Source organism: Cherax quadricarinatus, chromosome 33 (genome assembly GCF_038502225.1).
Source record: "Cherax quadricarinatus isolate ZL_2023a chromosome 33, ASM3850222v1, whole genome shotgun sequence".
Classification (NCBI taxonomy): Eukaryota; Metazoa; Arthropoda; class Malacostraca; order Decapoda; family Parastacidae; genus Cherax; species Cherax quadricarinatus.
In genome coordinates this window covers 14358201-14374253 of record NC_091324.1, presented here as the reverse complement: position 1 = coordinate 14374253, position 16053 = coordinate 14358201, and the positions used below count along the sequence as shown (strand labels likewise).

The 16053-nt window shown below is 38.8% G+C and overlaps 1 protein-coding gene across 3 annotated transcripts in view; it reads left to right on the top strand.

The window, feature by feature from the left end:
- The window catches only part of LOC128693918 (uncharacterized), an 80068-nt gene that overhangs the window by 51012 nt on the left and 13003 nt on the right, over positions 1-16053 (top strand). For all 3 annotated transcript variants that reach the window (XM_053783809.2, XM_053783811.2, XM_070090842.1), the window contains exons 8-10: positions 2711-2805; positions 6584-6754; positions 10257-10358. In XM_053783809.2, the coding sequence (XP_053639784.1) occupies positions 2711-2805; positions 6584-6754; positions 10257-10358 (368 nt within the window). The remainder of the gene's footprint in view (positions 1-2710; positions 2806-6583; positions 6755-10256; positions 10359-16053) is intronic.

Sequence of the window (16053 nt, the reverse complement as noted above, 5' to 3'; positions counted from 1 at the left end):
TCTTCCATAAATCACCATGTCTTCAATAAAGGTAAGTGTGATGTTATTATTGTTTTATTCTTCATGTATCATTGTTTTCTGTGTAGGTAAATGTCTATTTCATGTAGAAAACATTTTTTGTTAATACTTTTGGGTGTCTGAAATGGATTAATTGGATTTCCATTATTTCTTATGGGAAAATTAATTCGGAATTCATCAGATTTGGGTTTAGTCACTCTCTCTGGAACAGATTAATTACAAAAACCGGGGGTCCACTGTAATAATAATAATAATAATAAGTTGCAGAGATTGGTGGATGAATTTGGTAGGGTGTGCAAAAGAAGAAAATTAAAGGTGAATACAGGAAAGAGTAAGATTATGAGGATAACAAAAAGATTAGGTGATGAAAGATTGAATATCAGATTGGAGGGAGAGAGTATGGAGGAGGTGAACGTATTCAGATATTTGGGAGTGGACGTGTCAGCAGATGGGTCTATGAAAAATGAGGTGAATCATAGAATTGATGAGGGAAAAAGAGTGAGTGGTGCACTTAGGAGTCTGTGGAGACAAAGAACTTTGTCCTTGGAGGCAAAGAGGGGAATGTATGAGAGTATAGTTTTATCAACACTCTTATATGGGTGTGAAGCATGGGTGATGAATGTTGCAGCGAGGAGAAGGCTGGAGGCAGTGGAGATGTCATGTCTGAGGGCAATGTGTGGTGTGAATATAATGCAGAGAATTCGTAGTTTGGAAGTTAGGAGGAGGTGCGGGATTACCAAAACTGTTGTCCACAGGGCTGAGGAAGGGTTGTTGAGGTGGTTCGGACATGTAGAGAGAATGGAGCGAAACAGAATGACTTCAAGAGTGTATCAGTCTGTAGTGGAAGGAAGGCGGGGTAGGGGTCGGCCTAGGAAAGGTTGGAGGGAGGGGGTAAAGGAGGTTTTGTGTGCGAGGGGCTTGGACTTCCAGCAGGCATGTGTGAGCGTGTTTGATAGGAGTGAATGGAGACAAATGGTTTTTAATACTTGACGTGCTGTTGGAGTGTGAGCAAAGTAACATTTATGAAGGGATTCAGGGAAACCGGCAGCCCGGACTTGAGTCCTGGAGATGGGAAGTACAGTGCCTGCACTCTGAAGGAGGGGTGTTAATGTTGCAGTTTAAAAACTGTAGTGTAAAGCACCCTTCTGGCAAAACAGTGATGGAGTGAATGATGGTGAAAGTTTTTCTTTTTCGGGCCACCCTGCCTTGGTGGGAATCGGCCAGTGTGATAATAAAAAATAATTACAATAATAATAATAATTACAATAATAATAATAACAAGGAGCTTCAGACGCCACCAACTCAGTGCACTGTTTACCTCACCGTGGAAGCATTTCTCTCATGTTTTGCTTGCATTTTGTGCAGTTATTTTGCCCAATTTCTTTTTTCTAACCATGGGTCTTAAGAAAGTAAGTGCAAATGAATTTGTCGCTAAGTGAGGAGCATACTATAATGGGAGTGGGTTTGTGTCAGTCATCTTTGATATTGTTTTAATGTCACCTTTGCACCATTTATAACATTTCTGGTATATTTTTAAATCTCTATTGTAGTGTACTGTATATTGAAATACAGAATAGAGGAAATCAGCTCTAATGTACATTAGAGCCCATCACAAGTCCAAGGCGTCGGTAAACGAGTATGTCGCTAAGTGAGGAGAGGCTGTATTGCATTATTTGTGAATTGTAGGTTTGCAGGTTCTCTAGGAATTTAACTCCAAATTTGGGGGCTTGACTGATCTGTTGTTCATATCAACAGAAATTCCACAAAACAGTAATAAAACAAAGTGTGAGACTAAATATATTGTACTGCAAGACAGATGTGACCCACAGAGTTCAACCTCCATTTTAATTGTTATCCTTTCTGTCAACCACAGCAGTTGTGAAAAAAAAAAACTTTTTTTTTGTTTGTTTGAAATGTTTTATTAAATTGGGCTACATTACTCATTTTGTAAATTTTTAATGGGTGATGTTCATGGTTTATAAACTTTAAATAAATAAATAAAAAGAAGGGAGGTAGAGGATGGCAAACTGGTACATTATTATTATTATAATCAAGGGAGAAGCGCTAGACCCGGTGGATTATACAGCGCCTGGGGGGGGGATGTGGAAGGCATTCAGGCTTAATTCGGGGAACTGGAGCACAGATTCAATTCCCTAAATCAAGAGCCCCTCACCAACATCAAGGAACCTTCCTTGAGGGGCAAACTGGTACAGCCAAATCCACGGGCTTTATCTGTATGATTTGATTGTGTTTTACTGAAGGCCATTTAGTGGATAGCTTCAGTTATACATTTTTTCTGATGTCCTTTGTTTTTTTGCTTGGTATACAACCCCTAAATTAAAAAATAACCATATGATTGCATTTAAAGTGTTCTCATTCTTTCTTACGAATGCCGATGTTAAGCAGATTTAGAACAGTATTTGAAGATATAGGGCCAAAAAATGTATGATCCAGATATGTGAAATCTCCTGTTATCTGCATCTACAGGATTCATGTCACCTCCAGGAAATTAACCCCTATAAATTATGGGGATCATCTGTACTGTACTTGATTTACTTATAAAGAAAAAATTAGCCCAAACTTGAGAATTTGAGTGAAGAATTATTGTGACTTGGTGCCACTTCTACCTATTTAGGTACTTTATATGAAACAGTGGTTTGACTTTTCATGTTCTGTTTCCTTGCACCATCAGAGTATAGCTGGGTGGATGAAGACTATATGGATGAGCTGCGTGATCCAGGTGGCAGTGATATCGATGCTAATTCTGCTGCTCTCGTTCCTCAGCAGGTAGAGTATATAAACAAAGCAAAGAATATTTATTTTAAAGAATTCTAGATAGAACTTAGTGAGCTGCTAACTAGTCTTTACAATATTTCACTATGAATAGAAATCATACTTGATAAGGCTAATGTAATTCTCATCTACAAAAGGGAAGATGGTCCTTACCTTCAAATTAATGCCCAGTCAGCTTAACATCAATAGTGGGTAAATTCTTAGAATTGATAATAGCAGATATAATTAGAAACCCCCTTGAACATAATGAATCACAATATAAATTCACAAGAGGTCATTTTTTACCTAATAGATTTGCTGATTTTTTCAGTAAAGCATTGGAGGGGGTAGACGAAGGTAAAGAGTAGAATGTTGTTTATCTAGATATCAGTAAGGCTTTTGATGTAGTTCCACACAGGAAACTGATAAAGTGGCAGCATACGGTAGTGGAGTTCTCTAATATGCCCAACTACTAGGTAGGAGAGAACATAAATGGCACTAGGTCTGACTGGGAACCAGTCATGAGTGGCATTTCACATGGATCAGTTTAGTGCCATTTGTTCATAATCTGCATTGATAACTTTGGTGAAGGAATTAATGGCATACGAGTAAATTCACCGACAACACAAAATAATGTTGAATAATAACTTCAGAGGTGGATACCATAATACTTTGGAATGATTTTGACAAATTAATGCTATGGTTGGAAAAATGGTAGAAACTGTTCGTAATGGAAAAATGCAAAGTCCTGATCCTTGAGAATGAAAATAATTCAGGCACTTATAAATTGAATAATATAGAACTCCATCATACCAGATGTGAAAAGGACTTGGCAGAAATCTTAAGTCACAACAGCAGTATCCCTCAAGGGAAGCACCTTGATACCAGTAAGGAGCTCTTGATCAAAGTAACAACTTACTCTCCCCTTTCATGGATTGAACTTGACTGCCTGCAATGTCCTAGTTGCTATATGACCTTTACAGGATTAATATAAAAAAGACAACGCCAGCCATCTACCAAGGCAGAGTGACTCAAAGAGGAAAACACAGTCCCCAACATTCACTCAGTTGTCATTTTTTCCAGAAGTATGCTGACATCATACTTAGATTACCCCTCTAACTGCAACATCCCCACCCCTCTTTCACAGTGCAGCCATTGCCCTTTCCACCTCCAAGACTCTAAGTCTGGTTAACCAGTTTCCCAGAATCCCTTCATAAAAGTTACCCTACTCGCACTCTAGCAGCATGTCCATTAAACCACTTCTTGACATTCACTCCTTGTCTACATTCACATGTTCATACAAGCCTTGTGGATGTTCAAACCCCTAAACTCAAAGCTTCTTGTACCCCCTTCCCCCTTCCAACTATTCTTGGTATGACCCCTTTCCTTCTACCATCCACTAGATTTTTACATTCTCTTTGTCAGCTTATCCCCATCCATCCTGTGCATGCCTAAACCACAACAACAACCCCTCCTCAGTTCTCTAAATTATACCCTTAATAACCTCATATTACCTTTTAATTTCTAAACTCTGAATTTTTTGCATAATATTCACACCACATGTTGCTCTCAAACATGACACATATGCTGCTTCTAGCCTCCTTTTAACTGCAGGTTTCAAAACCCATTCTTCACATCTGTATAAAAGTGTTGGTGCCACTATACTCTGGTAGTCCCTTTTTAGCCTCCATAGATAAACTTCTTTCTTTCCACAGATACTTCAACACACCACCCACCTTTTTCCCCTCATCTATTCTAGGGTTTACCTCAAGAAGTATGTACGTATTGGAGACAGAAGGTAGGATTGCTGAGAAGCAAGGTGAATTTTGTAAGGGTAGGAGATGTGTAGACCAATTGTTTACATTTAAGATTTAAACATATAAGTGAGCACTACTTAATGAAGAGTAAGATTTTTTTTTGAGTAAAAGTAGGCCTTAAATTGGGAACTTTGGTGTCACAGTGGTTGTTTAGCATGTTTGTAGATGGGGTTGTAGAAGAAGTGTGTACTAGGGTGTTGGGAAGAGGTGTGGGATAAAAAGATAATGATAAAGCTCCTGGAGAGCGAAACGTTGCCACAATAAATGTCACATTAGTTGCACTTGTGTCCTTTTACTTTACATAATGAATCTGTTTTTTCTTTTTGTCTGTTTACTAACTGATAAAGGAGAAGGGGTTACTAGCCCTTTGGTCTCGGCATTTTAGTAGTCTCCACACACGTTACTTATAGGAAAGGATTCTAATCCACTTTCCCATGGTATTGTAAGGAAACACTACAAGGGCAAGAACTAATAACCCTATGAGATTAAATTATGCCCATCTGGTTATCTCAGAAGCAGACACATAGGGGTGACATGTCTGCTTCTGGCTCTAACATTGTTACATAAAACAAGGGTAGATTTATTATCTCATATTCTAGCATGAATCCTACTCCAAACTCATGACACTGCCATCACTTGAAGTACTTGTCACTGCTGCTGCTGCTACCAACAACCACCCCACTCTCCTGTGTGGTGCATATGCATCCATACGTGGGTATTGTTACCATTAATTACATGTGTGGTTTACCGGTTAGCCAAACTTGAGTCCTGGAGGTGGAAAGTACAATGCCTGCACTCTAAAGGAGGGGTTTGGGATATTTGCTGTTTGGAGTGCCATCTGAACTGTCATATCTGAGTGCCTCTGCAAAAACAGTGATTATGTGTGAATGATGGTGAAAGTGTTGAATGGTGGTGAAAGTGTTTCTTTTTTGGGTCAACCTGCCTCAGTGGGAGACACCCAGTGTGTTGAAAAAAAAATTACGTACAAGTCCCACAACTCTATATGTATTTCATATGTAAGGTCAAAATTAGATTATGCAGTTCTGGTCTCCAGTACTACAGAATGAAGAATGGATATAAATGCATTAGAGAATATACAGTGAAGCATGGCAAAGTTAATCCACAGTGTAAAAATCTTTCCTATGAAAATAGACTGAGATCCCTGAATCTGTAAAATTAGGAGAGATGTGAATGAGTTATGCAAGTGAAAGACAGGTCTAAATAAAAGAGATAAGAATGCTTAGAATATCAAACCAGGGAAGAATTCAAGACAGTACTTTCAAACTGGGGAAATTTAGATTAAGAGAAATGTAGAAGAGTAATGGTAGTTTAGCAGTAGAGTTGTAGATGAGTAGAATAATCTGCCAAATAGAATCATTAAATTAACTACTTCAGTGGTTTTAAAAATATTTTACACAAATACAGTGTATAGGAGAAAGATTTGGACCTAGGAAAGCCCTGTTAAGTATATGTCAGTAGGCCTGCTACAGCATTCCTTTATTTTGAATGTTTTTGTATTTTTATCTTTTTCCTATATTTAGTTTTTTTATTTATCCAGATCTGCCATTGAGAATAAATGCACTAAATAGAATGAAGTGTAAGAGCGACGATGATTGTGAGTTACTGGAAGATATTTAGTTATTTCAATATTTGGATTATTGCTATGAAAACATGTACATACTGATGAAGGGAGGAACAAGAGTGTAATGCAACAGAGAAAGGTGAAATGTTTTCTCTTTTATGGAAATCGGAAACATTACTGTGGATATGAAGATTAGCATTGTGTTACCTTCCTGGGACTAATCTTTATGTGTAGGAGTGAAACAGCATGAAATGTGTGTGTGGTGGGGGGGGGGAGAAAGGGCCAGTCAAGGGGTTTCAGTAAAAAAAATCTTGATAGTATTTATATTGAAAAATGTAAATAAGGAGTCTATTGTTTTTAGTACATTATTTATTGTTTTTTTTTTCTTCTATAGAGTCATCAAGACAACAGTGAGGCAGCTAGCGAACATTCAACATCAAGTGGCTTACCATCAGCTAGGGTACCATCGACTCCCTCACTAGAGAATAGTTTAGCTTCATCGCCAAGTGTTCACTCTCTACAGAGCTCCAGCTTAGGACACACAGAAACAACTCATATTGTTAAGGTATAATTATTGTAGTACCTGTTAGCTGTACACATAAATTTTTATTACTTTTTTCCTTTTGTACGAATGAAAATTGTAAGTTTATGCTATGCACTAGTCAGAGTTAATTTTTTTTTTAGTTTTTCAATATGCTGGCTAACTTTCACTGAGGCAGGGTGACTCAAAAAAGAAGAAAACCTTATAAAGCTTTTCTTTTTACATTTAGTAATTTATACAAAAGGGGTTACTATCCCGTTGCTCTTGGCATTTTAGTTGCCTCTTATGACACACATGGTCTACAGAGGAAATATTCTTGTCCATTTCCCCATGAAAATGAAAGGAAATAAATAAAAACAAGAACTATTAAGAAAATAAAAGAAGACTTAGATGGGTGTGTATACACATGTGTGTTCATGTATACTGTGACCTATATGCAAGTAGAAGTAGCAAGATGTACCTGTTATCTTATTGTTTATAAAACAGAAAGAAAAGATACCAGCAATCCTTCCATTGTGTGAAACAGGGTTAATGAACATTAACCTTAATTTACCTTTTGTCCAAAATATCTAGTGAACTTGAAGAAGGGAGTCTGTTAGGTAAAAGGACACAAGTGCAACTAATATGACATTTTATTGTGGCAACGTTTTGCTTTCCAGGAGCTTTGTCAGTCTCCTGGAGAGTGAAATGTTGCCACAGTAAAATGTCACATTAGTTACACTTGTGTCCTTTTACCTAACATATTGTCATTAATTTTACCAACATTATTACAGGGAGTCTGTATTTAGTGAATGATCCTCTAGTGACAAACTCCTGAGTACCGTCATAGAAGCTAAGACCTTGTGTAGTTTTAAAAATAGGTTGGATAAATACATGAGTGGGTGTGAGTTGGACCTGACTAGCTTGGGCTGCCAGGTTTGGTGCCGTGCTCCTTCCTTAAGTGGGAGTGACCTGACTAGGTGGTCATTTTTCTAGGCTGGGGGGGGGCATGGACCTGCTTCGCATGGGTCAGTAGGCCTGTTGCAGTGTTCCTTCTTTCTTATGTTATGTCTTAACCCGTAAACGGTCCAAGCAGATCTTCGTTCATATGCATAGTGCTCCAAAAGTAGATCTACGTTTTTTTTTTACATACAGTGGACCCCCGCTTAACGATCATCTCCCAATGCGACCAATTATGTAAGTGCGTTTGTACGTGTATGTTTGGGGGTCTGAAATGGACTAATCTACTTCACAGTATTCCTTATGGGAACAAATTCGGTCAGTACTGGCACCTGAACATACTTCTGGAATGAAAAAATATTGTTAACCAGGGGTTCACTGTATTTTCAAATATAACAAAAAAAAAAAAAAACATAGATCAAAGTTTTTACACGTTTTCAAATGTAAAATAAAAAAAAGATCTACTTTTTTTACATACTTTCAAATGTTGAAAAAACATATATATATGTTTGGGCTGTTTATGGGTTAATAAGATACATGTGACACTTGGGTATCTTAATTGCCATCTGTAATAAGATACAAGATACCCAAGTGTTGCATGTCCTATTCATCAACTTGTCAGTATTGTTTACCATCATTAATATGATTCTAGTGACCTTCATGGGGAAGTCTATAGTTCATTACGGATCCTCTAGTTACCTTGGAGAAGGGAGTCTACAAATTAGAAAACTTTCCCTCTGTCGTCTAATGATTTTTTTTCCACTTTGAAAGTTGACCACTGATTCCTTCAATGTTCCCCAGGTTAAATATTCTGGTAGTTCTAGTTCCTTAGAGGAGGCTTATTTTTTTCTCTCTTCTTCAATGGCCACCAAGGCAGAGTGACCCAAAGAAGAAAACATTCACCATCATTTGTTCAATCATTATCTTTATTACAGTATTTTATTTAAAAATAAGCCTCACAATTGCCCAAACTACCTCAACAACCCCTCTAAATTATACCCTTGGTGACTCCACATCGCCTTTTAATTTCCACACTCCAAATACTCTCCGTGATATTCACACCACACATTGCTCTAATGCAGATCAGCCAGGCTGTGATGGATATGTGGGCCAATAGGCAACCAGCAGCAACAGCCTGGTTGACTAGGCAAGCATCAGACAAGCCTAGGTCAGGGCTGGGCTCTGGAAGTAGAAAACTCTTGAAACTCATCACAGGTATACATGACATCTCTACTACCTCTAGTCTCCTCACTACAACATTCAAAACTCATACTTCACCCCCATATAAAAATGCTGGTACCACTATACACTTATACAATTATTATAATGTAGGAGGGGTTTGGGTTATTGGCTATTCGGAGTGACATCTGAACTGTTGTAACTGGGCACCTCTGTAAAGACAGTATGTATGAATGATGGTGAAAGTGTTCCTTTCTTTTTTGGGTCACCCTACTAAGCCAGCATGTGGAATTTAAACAAATGAAATCTGTTCATCTACCAGATATTTCTTTCTGTGTAATTTCTTTGACTGTCACAGAGCTGTGGAACCAGTGTTCCTTTAATTTTGTCACCAAAAGATAATCTTGGCCTGTCTCTGTGTTGGTCACACTTCATATGTAAGACAGGGAGGGTGGCACTCTCCTCCTCTCCTCACCCCTTGTGTTCTTGCTTTGAGCCTGTTGCACCAGTCAGTATTCTTGTTGAGTGGCAGTTTTCACTACCAGCCAGTACATTCGCCTCATCCTTGCTATTTCTTCTAGACCTCATTCTCCGAGAACTCACCTTCTGGACTGATTGTGTGTGATTCTTTCTGTTGGCTGGTTTTGTGGCTCTAGTGATTTGCTTATTGCCCTCCAACTTTGGAGGGCAGATCAACCAGGCTGTGATGGATATGTGGGGCAGTGGGCCTCCAGCAGCAACAGCTTGGTTGACTAGGCAAGCACCAGACAAGCCTGGCCCATGGCCTGGCTCTGAGAGTAGTGAGACTTGAAACTCATCAAAGTTACATACGAAAGAATGTTGCTGGTGTGATAGTACTTGGATTTTAGCTTGGTGTGATAGTGTTTATTTGCACTAAGTTTTTTATTCATGTTAGTAGTTTTATAATGCTTGTTGTTGTGTGTGTTGTATTTTGGTAAGAGCAGTGAATTATCACCCAAGTCAGAGTATTCCTTAAATATTAAAACTACAGTATGTATGACTGCACAATGTCTTGACTGAAATGCTAGTAAAATAGTATATATAGAAAGTTTTAAAAGATGACTGGCAAACTTATATTGTACCTTCTTGTTTTATAGCAATAAAATCTTGAATTGATCATCAGTCTTGAATTAATCAGTCTTGGCTGTGTTTAATCAGTCTTTGATTAACTAATCTTCAATTAATCAATTTTTAAAATAATTTAGTTTTTAGTGCATTGGTAGTTTTCTATCCTGTTCACTACCTTAAAAGTTTTGGTGAAATCTTCCATATCAGAGATTCCTGATATCATTGGAATTAGGACACACAGTTATAAGTATGTTCTTTCAGATAATCAGTCTTGTTTTTGTGTGTGTACTGTAAAATGAATGAATTGTCTTCATTACAGACTGGATCAATCAGCAGCCATGTCACCACTTTGGATTCGAGAGTTAAGCCAGCACCTCTAATGAGTAATTCAGAAATCCTCTTCAGATACTGGAAAATCCAGGTATGCAATGCATTTTTTAATCAGAGGAATTACTTGTTGGTAATTCCTGTGGTTAAATTAATTGAATTAATTAGGTCAGAGGAAGGATCCCAGTTATTTATAGCATTTCTCCAAAAAGAGGAGTGAGCAGTAAATAGATGTCTAAGGCAATTGATGTAAGTGGTTGGGCAGTACAGTGGTCCCTCAATAATTGTTGGGCTCGATAGTCGTCCTTTTCGGAAATCGTCACGTTTTCGTCCAAACCTTGGCTCGCAAATGGTTGGTTGACTCACTAATCGTCATTCATCCTGGACGTGTACTCACGGCTCTGAGCCGCCTCGGCCTCCCTTCCCAGCCAGTGTGCCATTGTTTACCAGCGAGCGACGGTCCTCTCACTTGTTCAAACGAAATATTTCATAATATTCCATTCATTTTAATGCTTGCAAGTGCTAAATAAGCTACCATGGCTCCAAAGAAAGCTCCTAGTGCCATGCCTTTGGTAAAGAAGGTGAGAAATATGATTGAATTTAAGAAAAACATCATTGAACAATATGAAAGTGGCATACGTGTGGCCGAACTGGCCAGGATGTATAACAAATTCCGTACAACCATATCTTCCATCGTGGCCAAGAGAAAGGAAATCAAGGAAGCTGTTGTTGCAAAGGGGGTAAATATGCTGACAAAAATGAGATCACCAGTACTCGAAGATGTTGAAAAGTTATTATTGGTGTGGATAAACGAGAAACAATTAGCAGGAGATAGTCTTATGATGTCGATTATTTGTGAAAAGGCTAGGCAGTTGCATGACGATCTGGTAAAGAAATTGCCTGCAACGAGTACTGATATTTGTGAATTTAAGGCCAGCAAAGGTTGGTTTGAGAGATTTAAGAACCCTAGTGGCATACACAGTGTGATAAGGCATGGTGAGGCTGCCGGTTCGGACAAAATTGCAGCTACAAAATTCGTAAGTGAATTCAAGGAGTACATAGACACTGAAGGACTGAAACCTGAAAAAGTGTTCAATTGTGATGAAACAGGCCTCTTTTGGAAGAAAATGCCAAAGAGGACCTACATTACTCAGGAGGAAAAGGGACTGCCAGGACACAAGCCCATGAAAGACAGGCTGACGCTCACGTTCTGTGCTAATGCTAGTGGGGATTTCAAAGTGAAGCCGTTACTAGTGTACCATTCTGAAAATCCCAGTGTGTTCAGGAAAAACAATGTTATGAACAGTAAATTGTGTGTGTTTTGGAGATCTAATAATAAGGTATGGGTCACGAGGGAAATTTTCGTCGAGTGGTTCAGTGAAGTGTTTGGCCTTAGTGTGAAGAATTACCTCCTGGGAAAGAAATTGGATCTCAAGTGCCTCCCAGTAATGGACAATGCACCTGCTCATCCTCCAAACTTGAATGACCTAATTCTGCAGGGGTTTGGGTTCATCACACTCAAGTTCTTGCCCCCGAATACCACTCCTCTCCTCCAGCCCATGGACCAGCAGGTCATTTCAAACTTTAAAAAACTCTACACCAAAGCAATGTTTCAAAGGTGCTTTAATGTGACCTCAGACACTCACTTGACCCTAAGAGATTTTTGGAAAGAACACTTAAGTATCCTCCATTGCATAAGCCTTATAGGTATGGCTTGGGAGGGAGTGACTACTAGGACTTTGAACTCTGCTTGGAGAAAATTGTGGCCAGATTGTGTCCACAAGAGGGATTTTGAAGGGTTTGTAGCCAACCCTGATGAACCTATGTCAGTTGTGAACTCTATTGTGGCATTGGAGAGTTCCATGGGGTTGGATGTGAGTTTGGAGGATGTGGAAGAGTTTGGTGGAGGAACACAACAGAGGGGTAACTACTGAAGAGCTGCGAGAGCTTCAGCAGGAACAGCAACAGATTGCAGCTCAGAATCTTGCTGCAGAGGAGGAGGAAGAGAGATGGAAGAAGGTGCCTTCTTCAGAAATTAAGGAGATTTTTGAAATGTGGGATAGGATGGAAAGATTTATGGAGAAACATAACCCTGAGAAGGATGTTGCAAGCCATATCGGCAACTTGTATAGTGTTACACCCTTTTGTTCATTTTAAGTAGACTGTTTCTTGTTATTATCACAATGGTATACTTATACATGTTATTTTTGCTATTTCACTTAATATTATATTCAGGAGTAATTCCATTAGTAGCTAAAATGGATTTACTCGACTTTATAATATTATCTGGTCGTATTACTTAGCTTTGTATTTAGGTAGGTCATTTAATTAGTGTCAACTGCTGGTGACCTGGCCAAGCACCAGTAGGTGTTTTGAGCTGCTCAACCCCGGCTCCGACCGAGACAAAGTGGGCTGGTAAAGCCTCACAGAGTTCAGTTCATACCTTCCTCTGGACCAGGAAGGGTCGAGGGAAGTATCCACCTCTAAACCACCATTCGCCTCCCTAGAAAATCCCAGGAATTTTCGGGAACTTACTGCTAAGACTTGTCTCGGTTGGAGAAGGCGGTTGAGAAGCTCTTAGAGAAAGTGAAGCCAAGTGAGCAAGCCTCTGTAGTGTATGAGGACTTATTGTAAAGTGAACCCCATCATAAGAAATCTATTAATGTGTTAGATTTTAAGCAACGCCTGTGCATGTGCATATACTAATATTTCGTGACTCACTCAGAGCCATTTGTAAATACTTAACCTAGTGCTGTGTTGTTTTAATGAGGAATGGTAAAAGTATTCTACTCATAGTGCAAAATATGAGAAGGTGAATTTAAGTGATTATTATGACTATTAATAAATTAAATAGAAACTAAGAAAATTCCTTCTCCTCTGAAGTGAGTACCTAGACGTACTAAGTTTATTTTGTTACGAAAAGCACTATAACCCAGGGACCAACTGACTATGTTCGTAACAATAGTGACAGTCTTGGCCCATTTTAGGGAAGTTTTAAAGAGACGCCAGAAACAGAGCTCTCTGGACACTTTTTTTTTTTGCGAGACAGGACTCCAGTGACTCAAGCTGGTCCTAGTGGCACTAAGAAACAGAGAAGAGAAGTAACCCCAGAAAAGGACTTGGTACCTGAGGTGTTGATAGAAGGGGATTCCCCTTCCAAACAGTAACTAATCCAATCTCTCTCCTGCTCCAGTCTTCCATACTCTAAGGAGAATTGCCAATAAAGGTAAGTGTTATGCTGTTAATGTTTTATTCATCATGTCCCATTGTATTGTTTATGTACTACATCTATATTTCATGTAAAAAAAAATTTTTGTTTTAATACTTCTGGGTGTCAGGAACGGATTAATTGTATTTACATTATTTCTTATGGGGAAAATTGATTCGAAAATCGTCTATTTCGATAATCGTCACACTTCCAGGAACGGATTAACGACAGTAAATGAGGGACCACTGTATTGGGATAACATCCATGGTAAATATGATGTGTATGCAAGGGAAGGGGTCCATCTTTCTGGGAAAGGGGTGATAGCATTAGTTCAGTCAAAGAAGCTGTTGCTGATTAGTGTAAGACTTAAAACCAATGAGAAACAGAGGTATGGGTGTATGGGGACAACAAAAAGGGTTGCAGAAGTAGGGACAGAAAAAGTTAGAATTGTCAAGTTAGCCTGGGAAAATATCTAGAAAACAAGATAGCTCATATTGTAGTTTCTGATAAAAATATAGGAATTAGTCTACAAACAGAGAGAGGAAAGGGGTTGCATAAACTTAACATTTACTGTACAAATAGCCAGAGCACAGGAAATAAAATAGATGTACTAAAGCTTAATTGTTTTTGCAGGAAACAAAGATATTATAGCCGAGATCTGATTCAGTATAAAATATAGGGACATGCCTGTTGAATGCCATTTTTTTTTTTTTTAACATGTCGGCCATTTCCCACCAAGGCAGGGTGACCCAGAAATAAAGAAAAAAAAATTAAATCATCATTCAACACTTTCACCATCACTCATACATAATCACTGTCTTTGTACATTTACCCAGATATGACAGTTCAGATGTTCCTTTAAAGTGCAGGCTTTGTACTTCCCATTTCCAGGACTCAAGTCTGGCTAACCGGTTTCCCTGAATCCCTTCACAAAATATTAGCCTGCTCACACTCCAACAGCTCGTCAGGTCCCAAAAGCATTCGTCTCCATTAACTCCTGTCTAACATGCTCATGCACGCTTGCTGGAAGTCCAAGCCCCTCACCCACAAAACCTCCTTTACCCCTTCCCTCCAGCCTTTTTGGGGTCAATCCCTACCCTGCCTTCCTTCCCCTACAGATTTATATGCTCTCCAAGTCATTCTACTTTGTTCCATTCTCTCTAAATGACCAGACCATCTCAACAGCCCTTCTTCAGCCCTCCAATTAATACTTTAAGTAACTCCTACTTTCCACTCTACAAATTCTCTGCATAATATTTACACCACACATTGCCCTTAGACAGGACATCTTTATTGCCTCCAGCTGCCTTGCTGCAGAATTTACAACCCATGCTTCACACCCATATAAGAGTGTTGGTACTACTGTACTCTTATACATTCCTTTCTTTACCTCCATGGATAATGTTTTTTTGTCTCCACAGATACCTCAATGCACCACTCACCTTTTTTTCTTCATCAATTCTCTGGTTAACCTCATCCTTCATAAACCCATCCGCTGACGTCAACTCCCAAATATCTGAAAACATTCACTTCTTCCATTCTCCCTCCCTCCAATGTGATATCCAGTTTTTCTTTATCTAAATTGTTTGATACCCTCATTACCTTACTCTCATGTTTACTTTCAACACCTTCCCAAACTCATCAACTAACCTTTGCAACTTTTCTTTAGAATCTCCCAAAAGCACAGTATCATCAGCAAAAAGTAACTGTGTCAACTCCCATTTTGTATTTGATTCCTCATAATTTAATCCAACCCCTCTCCCCAACTATAAATATGTTAAATAACCATGGTGACATTACACATTAAGACCTACTTTTACTGGGAAGTAATCTCCCTCTCTCCTACACACCCTAACCTGAGCCACATTATCCTCATAAAAACTCTTTACAACATTTAGTAACTTACTACCTATTCCATGTACAGTGGACCCCCGGTTTACGATATTTCATTCCAGAAGTATGTTCAGGTGCCAGTACTTAACGAATTTGTTCCCATAAGGAATATTGTGAATTAAATTAGTCCATTTCAGACCCCCAAACATACACGTACAAAAGCACTTACATAAATACACTTACATAATTGGTCGCATTGGGAGGTGATTGTAAAGCGGGGGTCCACTGTACTTGCAACATCTGCCACATTGCTCCCCTATCCATTCTATTATATGCCTTTTCTAAATCCATAAATGCAATGAAAACTTCCCTACTTTTATCTAAATACTGTTCACATATGCTTCAATGTAAACACTTGATCTACACATCCACTACCCATTCTAAAGCCGCCTTGCTCATCTGCAATTCTGCTCTCTGTCTTACCTCTTAATTCTTTCAGTAATAACTCTACCATACACTACCTGGTATACTTAGTAAACTCATTCCTCTATAATTTATAATTTTTACAATCTCTTTTGTCCCCCTAGGTACCTTCCTCTCTTTCATACATTTATTAAACAAAAATACCAACCACTCCAACACTACATCTCCCCCTGCTTTTAACATTTCTGCCATGATGCCGTCAGTTCCAGCTGCTTTACCCCTTCATTCTACATAATGCCTCATGCATAAAATATAGGGCCATGCC